This window comes from Pyrus communis, chromosome 6, assembly GCF_963583255.1.
Source record: "Pyrus communis chromosome 6, drPyrComm1.1, whole genome shotgun sequence".
NCBI lineage: Eukaryota > Viridiplantae > Streptophyta > Magnoliopsida > Rosales > Rosaceae > Pyrus > Pyrus communis.
In genome coordinates, this window is record NC_084808.1 from 3,875,975 (window position 1) to 3,888,284 (window position 12,310).

At 38.5% G+C, this 12,310-nt stretch overlaps 1 protein-coding gene and 1 long non-coding RNA gene across 2 annotated transcripts in view; one reads left to right on the forward strand and one right to left on the reverse strand.

The window, feature by feature from the left end:
- The window catches only part of LOC137736542 (uncharacterized), a 28,995-nt gene that overhangs the window by 12,311 nt on the left and 4,374 nt on the right, over positions 1 to 12,310 (forward strand). The window lies entirely within an intron of this gene.
- On the reverse strand, positions 2,229 to 6,293 carry LOC137737261 (uncharacterized). Its single transcript, XM_068476694.1, has 6 exons — positions 5,537 to 6,293; positions 5,124 to 5,483; positions 3,574 to 3,860; positions 3,129 to 3,405; positions 2,837 to 3,029; positions 2,229 to 2,535 (listed from the first exon to the last, which is right to left on the reverse strand). Exons 1-6 carry the CDS (start codon positions 6,291 to 6,293, stop codon positions 2,229 to 2,231), a joined length of 2,181 nt encoding a protein of 726 aa, XP_068332795.1.

The following is a 12,310-nucleotide window of genomic DNA, read 5'->3' on the forward strand; positions in this document are numbered from 1 at the left end:
GTTTGAGACCCATTGACCACAAGTCAACCGTCGACCAAAGATCGACGGTAGGGTTTACAACCCTGTATAACTTGACCCGGAAGATCCGCATATCAGATTTCCAATCCGCAACTCCCAACAATCCACAATATGTTTCTAGAATAACATATTAAAATTTCATTACGATCCAACGGTCAGATCTCCGCCAATTGCCTAAAACAAGTGGCAGTGAACATTTATTTTACTAACTTACAAATCCAATTTAGGAAGATCCGTAAGTCGGATTCCCGATCCATAAATTCCTATGATCTTTAAATATTATGTATTATAATGTATCCAATTTTGGTGACGATCCAACGGTCGGATCATCGATTCACATTTTTATCAAGTAACGTATCGTAACGAATTTAGGTTCCAACTATCAACCTACGTCATTCATATGAAAAAAATGAATTCAAGACATTTGACATAGCCTAAAAATAGCATTGGCGGCCCACTGGCCACGCGCCGCCGCACGCGCCGCTGTGGGTGGCGGTCGGCCGCCCCGACTCGGCGGAAAATCCAACTATTTCCAAAAATTCTCAAACTTCACAGAAATGAAGATCTCAGTGAGTGGAGCAACTTTCATACCTGCCACGAAGTCCAAAAGTGGACGGTAGATGATCAATTTTGCCCACAAAGCCGGCGGGTGCCTAAAACTTCCCGACGTCGATTCGTCGTCTACGGTGGTCCAACGAGGTCAAGGTTGGTTGGGTTTCGCTCCTGGGATGATGGGCTACAAAGCCCAAGTGGTGGCATCGGCCATCGCTTTGCCGATTTGCCGGAAAATCGAAAAGGGTGGCCGGAGCACCATTGATTTTCGTCAACTTTAGTGGCCTCAAACCGCCCCATACCACGGTTAATCAAGGTGGTTCTTGGTTGGGTTTTGTTGAGGGAAATGAGAGCTTCAAGATGGTGGTGGTGGCATCGAAAAACTCCACCGGAGTTGGCCGGAATCGGCCTTGGAAAATGGACCCGCGGTGGGTGCGGGTGGACGGGAACCACTTCCTTTTCTTCTTTTTATTTATTTATTTATTTATTTATTTTTTTTTTTCTCTTTCCTCCCTCCATTTCTGATTGGGCTTCCCCCACAAAGTGGGGATTTAATTTAAATAAACACTAAACCTTGAATAACCAATTTCGAACATCCGTAACTATACCGTTATAATCCGGATTCGCAAACGGCTTTCACCTATACGTTCGTACCAAAGAGTACTACGAGGATATGCTAAAAGAATAAGTCCCACATCTCTCAAGTCGATGGTCAACGGAAGTCAAATTCCTTGCCTCTAGGGCAATTTCGTAAATTCACGCTTTTAAAATAAAATAAAAACGTAAAATTTGGAACGGGTTGTCACAGCTAGGGCAGGTCTGGTGCCTATGAATGTCGAGGCGAATGATCTTTCATTTTGACAGGATTAGAAAAGGATTAAACAAAAAAGAAACTTATCCCTTCTAATGCTAACATTATGGGGAAATTTGAAGGAATAAGTTTCCTTAATCAATAATTTATCTTCTACTTTCAAATTGGACACAATTTTCTTTTTCATTTTTCCTTCAACATACCTTCAATATAGCGAGTTATCCATTCCAGTTCAGTTTTAGACACCAAACGAGGCACTGGTCCTGCCTATGAATAGAAATGTATACATTTTGTAGATTTTTTAGTTTGAAGTTTCAATGTATATTTCATGTATTTTTGTACAAGAGTGAGTCTGGGTATATATGAGAAGAGAGAGAGAAAAGAGATGGGAATGATGGTTGCATAAAGCAGCCGACAAGAAAGAAGAAGGCATGTTGCCTACCTAATCTAAACCTTACACAAAGACATTACCCCAATCAGTCTCCTCCCTTAAATCAAGGGAAAAGGTGATTTACATACCCTTACCCTAAAGATTACAATAAGCCTTACCCTAGAGATTTACCCTAGGGGTCACCTTGGTAGTAGACTCCATTTGCAGCATCACAACACTCCCCCTCAAGCTGCATCGAGAAGGTTAATCGAGCCAAGCTTGCCCAGAAAACGATGGAATGGAGCAGATGCCAGAGCCTTGGTAAAGAGATCTACTAGTTAATCATGGCTTTGATTGAAGATGGTCCAGATGACTTGAGTTTGCACTTGCGCTCTAACAAAATGACAGTCCACTTCAATGTGTTTCTTTCTTTCATGGAACACAGGGTTAGCAGCAATGTGCATGGCTACTTGATTATCACAGAGACATGGGAGTAGTACTAGTACACCCTAAGTTTGAAAGAAGCCCTTTAGGCCACATAAGTTCACATGCAGTGGCTGTCATGGCTTGACATTCAGCCTTTGCGCTGGAGCGAGCAATGACATGTTGCTTCTTACTCTTCCAAGTGACAAGATTTCCACCAACAAACATGCAATAGCCCGTGGTAGATTTCCTATCAAGTGCATTCCCTGCCCAATCTGCATCAGTGTAGCCACTAATGGCAGTGGAATTGTTACGCATGATGATTCCTTGTCCTATCGAACCCTTGAGATAACGCAGGACTCTGTTAACCATGTTAAGATGATTAACCATAGTAGAATGTATAAATTGGCTTGCCAAGCTCACTGCATATGTGATATCAGGACGAGTGATGGTGAGATATATAAGTTTGCCCACCAATCATTGATAGTAGCTCACATCATGCATGGCTTCTTCATCTGTGTTGAGCGTTAGTTTAGAGTCCACGGGAGTGATAGCAGGTTTGCAATCAAGCAGTTTTCCTTCCTGGAGAAGATCCAATACATATTTTCGTTAATGTAGAAACAATCCCTTTGAAGAGTGCCATTTTGATGCCCAAAAAATACTTCAGTTTTCCCAAGTCTTTGATAGCAAAGGTTTGGCGTAATGAGAGTTTTAGTGCCTCAATTTCAGTGACACTATCTCCTATGATGATGAGATCATCGACATAGATAAGCACCACAAATTTCCCACTAGTGCCAGTTCTTACAAACAATATGGAGTCAGCATTACTTCGTAGGAATCCAGCCTTCTCTAAACCTGAGCTGAGCTTGGCATACCAAGCTCTTGGGGATTATTTCAATCCATAGAATGCCTTGTGTAGTTTACAAACCATGTTGCCTTTAATACCATCATAACCTGGAGGACACTGCATATACACTTTTTCTTGTAACTCTTCGTGAAGGAAAGCATTCTTCACATCCATTTGATAAAGAGTCCACCCACAATTGATTGCAACTGAGAGTAGAACCTGCATTGAATTCATTTGGGACATAGGTGCAAATGTTTCCTTGTAATCAACCCCAAAGGTTTGAGTGAACCCTCGATCAACAAGCCTGGCCTTGTGTCTTTTGATAGAACCATCAGCCTTGAATTTAATCTTGTAAATCCAACGACTTCCAACAGCCTTTTTTTCCTGGTAGTAGTTGAACCAAGCTCCAAGTTTTATTTTCTTCTAGAGCATGAAGCTCATCTGCCATGGCTTGATTCCATTATGGGAGGAGAGATGCCTCTTGAAAGCTTCTAGGTTCGTTGTGTTTATCAATTTCACAGAGAAATGCAGCCTGAGATGTTGAGAACTCACCAAGGCTGATACTTTCACTGATAGGATACCGTGAGGCATAAGTAACATAGTTGGAGGTTTTCTGGTTCGAGAATGATTTCTTCTAAGCCCTTGAGACTCTGTAGGAGATTGTGAATGATCAAAATGAGACTCCTCGTCTCCCTTATTGGTAGGGATACGATGATTAGAGATTGAGTCAGTTTGTATTTCTTCAATATCTGGTGTCATAGCAACTAAGCTTTCTTCCAACATTGGATTATTAATGATCGGAGGAAGTGGAAACATTTCAAACAGTTCCTCCCCCTGACCTATAGTATTCCCTTTATGAGTAAAATAAGGGCAATCTTCTTCAAATTTCACATCCTTTGACACAACACAGTTCTTAGTGGCTGGATTGTAGCACTTGTATCCCTTTTTTGTGGAAGAATACCCCACAACACACACTTGGTTGCCCTGACATCTAATTTGTCACGGTTTAAGGCTTGAATGTGAACAAAGCAAACACATCCAAATACCTTGAGGTGTGTCAAATCAATTTTTCTACCCTTGAGTACTTCATAGGGAGATTTAAACCTTAGCACACAACTTGGGAGTCGGTTGATGAGGTAAGTGGCAGTGAGGATGGCTAATGACCAAAATTTCTTTGGAACATGCATGTGAAGCATAAGAGCACGAGTCTTCTCCAAGAGATCTCTATTTTTTCTCTCGGCTACTCCATTTTGTTGGGGAGTCCCTACACATCTAGTTTGATGTATTATGCCCTGAGAACTTATGTATTGAAGCATGTTGTTGGATAGAAATTTAGTGCCATTATCTGATCTCAACACCGTAATGTCTGATTGAAATTGTGTTTTAACATGCATATGAAAATCTTCGAAAATAGTTTGGACTTCACTCTTTGATTTCATAAGATACACAAAACTCATTCGAGAGAAGTCATCAACAAATAAGACAAAGTACCTAAACCCTTCTATTGATTCAGTTGCTGGTCCCCATACATCGGTGTGCACCATTTCAAAAAATTTACTTGTCCTAAACATTGAGTTACCAAAAGATAGTCTAGTAAACTTAGAAAATTGACAAGTATCACAAGTAAAATGTGATTTACAAAAATTTGGAAACAGTTTAGACAAGATAACTTCAAAGGGGTGAGCTAATCTCTTATGCCAAATAGGTGTTCGATTGAGCTTGAAGAGCCTATGTAAAATAGGTGTTCTTGCACAAGTAGTAAACTCCATTTATGAATACCCCTTCACTAATCATCTTCTTGGTGAGAACATCCCGAAACATCACGTTATTTGGTGAGAAAATGGCACGGTAGTTTAGGGTGTTTGTGATCTTTCCAATTGACAAAAGTTGGAAAGGAAAGGTTAGTAAATATAAGATAGTGGAAGGTGTTTTGTGTGAGAGTAAGTTTATTTCTCCTTTTCCCAAAACTAAAACAGTTTTGCCATTTGCAACAGACACAAGTGAGGGATTTGAAAAACGTTTAAAATGATGCAAACTTGTGATTTTGTTTGTCATATGATATGTGGCTCTTGAATCAATTATCCAACAATCATTTTTAGTACTAGTTAACAAGGCAGTAGTGAATGCTTTGAGTATTCCTGGTGCTTCATCCTGTGAAACTTTCTCATTTCCATTAAGAAATCCGAAAAACTGTCCCAACATGGCTGCATGATTTTTCTCTTCATTTCCTTGAGCTTGTGAACCTCCTCCTTGTCCTTCGCTTTGAAGATAAGCTGCAAACTCATTGATAAGAGAGAATGGATTGGCAGTGAACTCCATGGATCCTTGTGAGACAATAGAGGGATGAGCATTAGCAAGTTGGGCCTTGTACTGAGGTTGAAATTGCTGTGAGGACCTTGGTATCATTTTTGCATCTTTGCTAAACTTAGGCTTGAGTTCAGGATGAAGTTCCCAACACTTGTCTTCAACATGACCAAGACATTGCAATATTTGCATTTCAGGTGTGGATTTCTACCCTTGTACACCTTAGCCTCTGATATCTTGTAATTTGAAGCATATGCACGAGTCTCGGTCAATCTCGACTTGTGCTTAGCATTCATCACTTTCTTCCTTACTTCTTCTCGTTGGATAGTTGCACAGACATTGTTGAAGGTGGGAAACTCTTGACTCATCAAGACATGACTCCTTAGATCCTCATACTTGGAGTTCAAACTCCCCAACAGCTGATATATTATGTCTTCCTCTGCTTGTTTCAGGAGAATGGCAGGATCTGTGGTAAGTGGAAGGTATACATCCAACTCATTCCACATAGCCTTGAGGCATCCAAGGTGTTGAACAAATGCTTTCCCTTCTTGTTGGGCATTGGCAATGTCCTTCTTAAGTTGGAAGACACGTGCATAGTTGTTTTGATTTCCATACATATCCTGCAAGGCTTTCCAAAGCTCACATGAAGAATTGTAGTAGCTAAAAATCTTAGCAACATGTTTCTCCATGGTGTTGAGCAGCAAGGACATGACAAGTTGATCCTTGCAAAGCCATGCAACATATGTAGAGGAAGAGATGTCTGGAGCTTCCACACTTCCATTTACAAACCCTAATTTCCCTTTGCCTCCGAGAGCAAGAGACACAGCTCGAGACCAAGGGAGATAGTTAAACTCGTTCAAGAGAACTGAACAAAAAAGTTGATTGGTGTTAACCTTAACGTCTGAGAAATTTGAAGGAGAGGTATGCGAGATGTCACCCTCTATGTTTACTAAATCTTCTTCAACCATGGCTTAAGATTGAAGGAAAGATGCAGCGAAAAAAATGGCCAGAGGCAGGTTACAAAACCTGCTCTGATACCATGTAGATTTTCTGGTTTGAAGTTTCAATGTATATTTCATGTATTTTTGTACAAGAGTGAGTTCGATTATATATGAAAAGAGAGAGGGAAAAGAGATGGGAATGATGGCTGTAGAAAACAGCTGACAAGAAAGAAGAAGGCATGTTGCCTACCTAATCTAAACCTTTCACAAAGACATTACCCTAATCAGTCTCCTCCCTTAAATCAAGGGAAAAAGGTGATTTACATACCCTTACCCTAAAGATGACAATGAGTCTTACCCCAGAGATTTACCCTAGGGGTCACCTTGTTAGTAGACTCCATATGCAGCATCATTGATGCACTATCAGTAGATGTAGCATCACAACACATTTTTTGGGAAATCGTCCAACATGTTTCCACGTACATTGATATTGAGAATAAAAGAAGAAACTGTTACAATAACACAACCAACGGCGGAGGCAATAACAAGGCTAAGGTGGGCTATAGCATAGGGAGAGTTTTAGTTGTTTAAGGTTAAAAATATTGATAATTTAGACTATTATATTATTTTTAATTGTTATAGCCCACCCAACAAGTAAAAGTTCTGAAAAATATGATTACTTTTAGAAAAAGTAAGAGTTAATAAATATTAAATAAATGATTTACTTTAATCAATATCAAAATTTATTATTATTATATTTCAAATTGTACACACACTGACACACACGTCCCAATAAGTCTATTTATTTGATTAGTTTATAGGGAGTAGTCTATAGTGCTTAGTTTAGGTTTCCTAGGAGTAGTCATCCGTTTTAAAAAGTAGATTTAATATTTTATTATTTTAGGTTTCCTAGGAGTAGTTTATTATATTTTTTTCTGACTTTTGGGGTACAACGGTGACCCTATTTCACTTTTCAGTTCAGGAAGCCTTCGTCCTGTCTCGTCTGTAGTTCACAGAAACCAAGCATACAAGTGAGAAAGTTTATTGATTTTTCTCATCAATAGGTAAGTTTTTGACCATTTTATTTTTATATCTTGATGCTTTTATTTGTTTATTGCTTTAATTATAAGAGTTCGTACAATCATATTTTAAAAATTCAATTTCAAGTTTAATATATTTTTTCTAATAGTCTGATAGATTTCTTGGAAATATAATTTATTATATAAACTTGTATTATTAAAACAAGACTTCACAACAAGATGGAGAGTGAATTTCTAACAGATTCAATGGTTGTGTACATTGAAAAAGAGCTTGCCGAAAAGATTGATTCAGAAGAAATAACAAAGGATTTCAATTCCATTAAGGATCGAAGGGCGCAACTTGAATAGGTACTTTTTCTTTATTTGTTAAGTTGTTATGACAAGATTGATGATGTATTTTCTTTCTACTATAAATTGCAACTTCAAATGTTTTCTTTGTTAAATCTAGTTGAAACTTGCTTTATTCATGGTTAAATTTCTTACTTTAAATTATTACTTTCGGGCTTTTTATTGTGTAACTTTATGTAAGTAACAAAAAAATTTAACCATTTGATCTCTTAGTAATAATTTTAGTTTAGCCCATCCATCAAATAATTCCTGGCTTTGCTATTGAACACAGCCTTGTCAATAAGGAAAGAAAATGACTTCAAAAGACCATGACAACTCAGGTATCTCAATCCCGTGGAACTCAACGATGAATAAGTTGCCATCATATGGCAATATGATGTGGCGTGCTCTCCAGAGGAAAGTCTGAACCTTGGCTGGAAATGCCAGAGACCATGCTTTCCTTAGCTTGGATATGGTTCAAGATAAACAACTGGATGCACCCCTACCGTCCCTCATCGCATACATATCCTATATATTCACCCCGCAGTGGACAAGCATTTCACAAGGATTAATGTTCAAGGGGAAAGCTGGCACACGTACATGCTTTGAGAATATTTATTTGTACTAGTTGTATTGTTATTGTCTTTGTTTATAGGTATATATATTAGATAACGGTCTAGGAACATAGTTTTTAAAACGAATTTCAAATCAAAGACATTTGTCGTTTCAGATCATTTTATAAACTCAACGACTATGAATGGTTGCATGGAGATGCAATCAAAATGTAACAAAATCTTTAAAACTTATGAGCATCGATAGTCAATCATGGGAGAAAGATAACGAAGCTGAGACTTACCTCATTTATAATGTGCAATTTTTTTTAATAATCGGACATTAGACTTGCAACCGCTAAATGTGAACTTCACTACAAATATTGTGCTGGACTGCATGCTCAGATTCGCTGCTTCACTACCGATCTTTCAAGCTTTTCACTTGAGTAATCCTTGGTTAGATCAGAGTTGCAATCTTGCTTAACATAAATCAAATTCTCAATTCCTTCACCCCCTGCTCAAGAGGACAGTACGATGAAAGTTGTAAGCTGTGTTCGCGGGGTGATGCAGGACGGAACCAAAGGTCTCAAGGAGACAGGGATAGATGACCTAGGATTCGCTCAACCAAGGGCAACAAAGCTTGCTCACATCACTCACTTCGATTACACTAAGCAAATAATATTTTTAATTCATTCAAGTCTCCCATTCAAGGTTTTCTAGTACAATATTTATAAACGTTTACAGATTAATAAACTTTAAGTTTCCATGACACGCTTACAACTCCCAAAATAACTTAACAAATTCCCAAGTAATTAAAATACAAAACCTTTGTTATTCCAAAGCATATTAACGGTTTCAAATTGTTTTCTCCAAGTCTTCCTCCCACATCATTTTCCTCTTCTCGAAAAAAACTCATCCTCGAGTTTCAATTGACCTCTTTTTTTTTCCTCGATCTTTTGGATGTCCAACCAAGATGTTCCACAATACGCAATTTAGTACCAAAATTTTCCAATTCCTTGAGCAAATCCAAATAGTAGAATATTCCAAGTATTTTGCTTTCCAAAACTTTCTCAAGTTCTGTGCACCGCTTAACCGTTTCATGAGAGCAACAATTTCTTTTGAAAAATGCTCATCAACCTTCCAGATTTCCTTTTGATATCAATGACTTGGAAAAATGCTTTGGTCCAAGTATATTTTCCTACTGTGGGAAGCAATAAAGGATTCCCAAATGTAGTCACATATATAATGGGTATCAAGGTCAAATATTACCTCTTTATGATGATGCACGCACCGTTCTTTCATAGATGAACTCATTCCTTTGTCATCGTAGCAGTATTCATAAAAATTGAAGCAGGATTGGCATTGACTCCAAGTTGCAAGCAACACTGGTGATTAACCACCGTAAGCATAGCCTTGTAATCTTCATCTTGCTCGCCATAAATTAGTAGAAAACACCCATCGAAAAAGTTCTCTTTGAGATCGTCATCAACATACTCATCATAAATTGGTGGTAAATTCCAATCTATGAAACTAGTTTCTTCGATAGTGTGCTCTTCAAGCAGATTGAAAATCACAGCCATGGTCTTCAACCGCAGCGGCTAACCTGCTCTGATCCACTTGATGTAGGACAAGCCAAGCAACTCGATTTCTTGTCGCAGCTCTTGAATTTCATCATCTCTTTCAACTCTCAGATCCCTAGGCTCTTGGTTACCACGCCTTCCTCTACCTCCCATCGTTGCCATTTAGATAAATAGCGCGGAAGCAACCCAAAGAGCATAGCGAAGCTCTGGTACCAAATAATGCAGAACGACAAAGAGATAGAGGAGATGTCAAAATACACACGAGGCTTGACAGAAAAGGGAAAGGTCCCGTCATGATTTTCCCGTCATGATTTTCTCCCGTCATGATTTTCCCGTCATGATTTTCCTACCCCCATGATTTTCCTACCCCCAAAGGGAAAGGTCCTTCCCTTTTCGGCCGGTTGTGGGCGAGGAGGGATTCGAACCCCCGACACCGCTTGAAATACAGCACAATCTTTTAATTCTAAGGAGATCCTCCGATGTACAAGGCTTGGCTACATCTAAGATATTCCCCATCGACCGCTTCTTACCCTTGTGTCGTTTTTCATATGCCTTGGCTTCCTAGAAGAAGTCAAAGTTTCATTGCACTGAACGACATTAAGGTGCGAACTTGGTATTGTAGTTGAAGGTTGATCAGTTGAAACCATATATGCTATTAGAAGATACGTGGGAACTAAAGTCCGCCTTGCTTTCTTCACGCTCACGACTACTAAATATACCTCATATATTACCGAGAACCGCAATTTGTTCATAAGAAAATCAAGCCATGCCCAAGTAAAGGAAATATTTTCACAACCATGTTTCAGTTAAAATCTGAAATGTAGCGTCGATATCATTCACACAAAATATTTCATATGCGAGCTGCTGCTTAGTGGAAACAGGAAATTTAGTTTACTCCAATTGTTCTTCTGGGGAAAACAGTGCAGAGTTGTATGAAAGAAAGAAAGAATATTTTATATTTGAAATTAATGGAAGAAAATCGAAAGAAATAATCACCTTATGGAGAAGGGCGTTTCTGGTTGTTTCTGCAGAGATTGTGAAGCCCCAGCCCCATATGGATTTTTCTGCTGGGATTGAAGCATGATTAATCAGTCAATGATCAACAATAATATTAATAATATTATGATTAACAATGAAAACCCAGTTGAATAATATTATGAGCTATCAGAAGCAACCCAAGAACCCCTTGAGCCAATGACACGAGGATTGAGGGTTGAAAAAGTAAAGCACAAGTTACAGCTGGGGTTGAGGAGAACACAAGAATTACTATCAATAAATTAATGAAACGAAATAACAAAAGAGAAATGTGTTACATTGGGTTCGAAATTACAGAGGAATAACAGAAGGGTAATTAATAAAGCTCAAAAGGGGTTGGAATGGGAAGGTTGAAGAAGCACATGTAGGTATTTTCCTTCTTGTTTTTTTTATTTGGGCTGGGGTTTGCTTGTTTTTCTTTCCTTTCCTGAAAATAAAATACATAAAAATAAAAATAAAATAAAGAAAAAAGAGGGAAAAAAAAAAAGAAAAAAAAAAGAGAGAAGATATGATTTTAGGTGAGGAAAAGTGGAAGGGATGGTTTTAACTTTCAGGTCGTGGAGTTCGGGGCAGAGTGTTTTAGAAATTGGATGGCAAAATGCATGCGACTTTGACTGAATTAGATAATAGAGGGGCACCCAAAACTGGGTAGAAGAACATCTATGCAAGTGAAAGATAGACGAGACAAACTTGATAAGATGCAAATTAAAGAGCTTCTGCGACTGCTGTTGTACTTATGAGCAGCAGAGATTTAGTTTACTTATATGATTGCATGAGGAGTTCTTGTTTTGTTGTTTTAATTTTGGGGTTATGTCTCAGGTTGTAATACCGGTAGCCTGTTGCTTGCATTCTTGGTTGCTCAGGCATTCGCATTTGTGTTATGACTTTATCTTTCTTTTGGTACCTGACCTGATCAATAAAAAAAATTTCATTCATCCCCATCCATGAATATACAGGTGATAAGACGTTAACGCATTTGATATATATCCTCCATCCGTATGATGAAGTGCTGCCCATCACATTTCATCTTCAAACTTGTCATCGTATGGTTGCATTCGGTGTCCATTGCCTTTCCAAATTGCATAGCAAAATTTGTTGGACAAATGCGTTTGGTGATGGATGATCTGTAGCTCCGGATCTCAGTTAACAGATACGTTTCTGTGTAATATTTGTGTAAAATGTTGAACCGATATGAGACTAATATAGTTGGGAAGGAACTGATCAACTTGTTTTGGAGAAAATTATAAGGATACTATTGGGATGTGAACAGCGCAGCGGAGCCTGCTGTATCCTCCTTTAATGAAACTGACTTCTCCCAACGCCTACATCACATATATGTGATTGACAGTTGTGCACATTGTCTTCCCTCAAACTAACTCTGATTTTCAGCTTTCGGATGAATGATTTCCAGAAGATGATGAAACCGGTTATACCGATGTATAGAATCTTGATATTTGATCTGGTGATTCTCACGAATATTCAGCTTAGAGTTGAGTTTGTCAACTGTTCCT

Bases quoted from the DNA above. Each gene is read 5' to 3' on its own strand.
- LOC137737261 (XM_068476694.1), bottom strand. From the start codon at position 6,293: ATGGTTGAAGAAGATTTAGTAAACATAGAGGGTGACATCTCGCATACC. The intron at 3,030-3,128 runs GTTATGATGGTA...AGCTCAGCTCAG, and splicing joins GTATATGCAGTGTCCTCCAG to GTTTAGAGAAGGCTGGATTC. The intron at 2,536-2,836 runs GTATTTTTTGGG...CATGGTTAACAG, and splicing joins AAAGACTTGGGAAAACTGAA to AGTCCTGCGTTATCTCAAGG.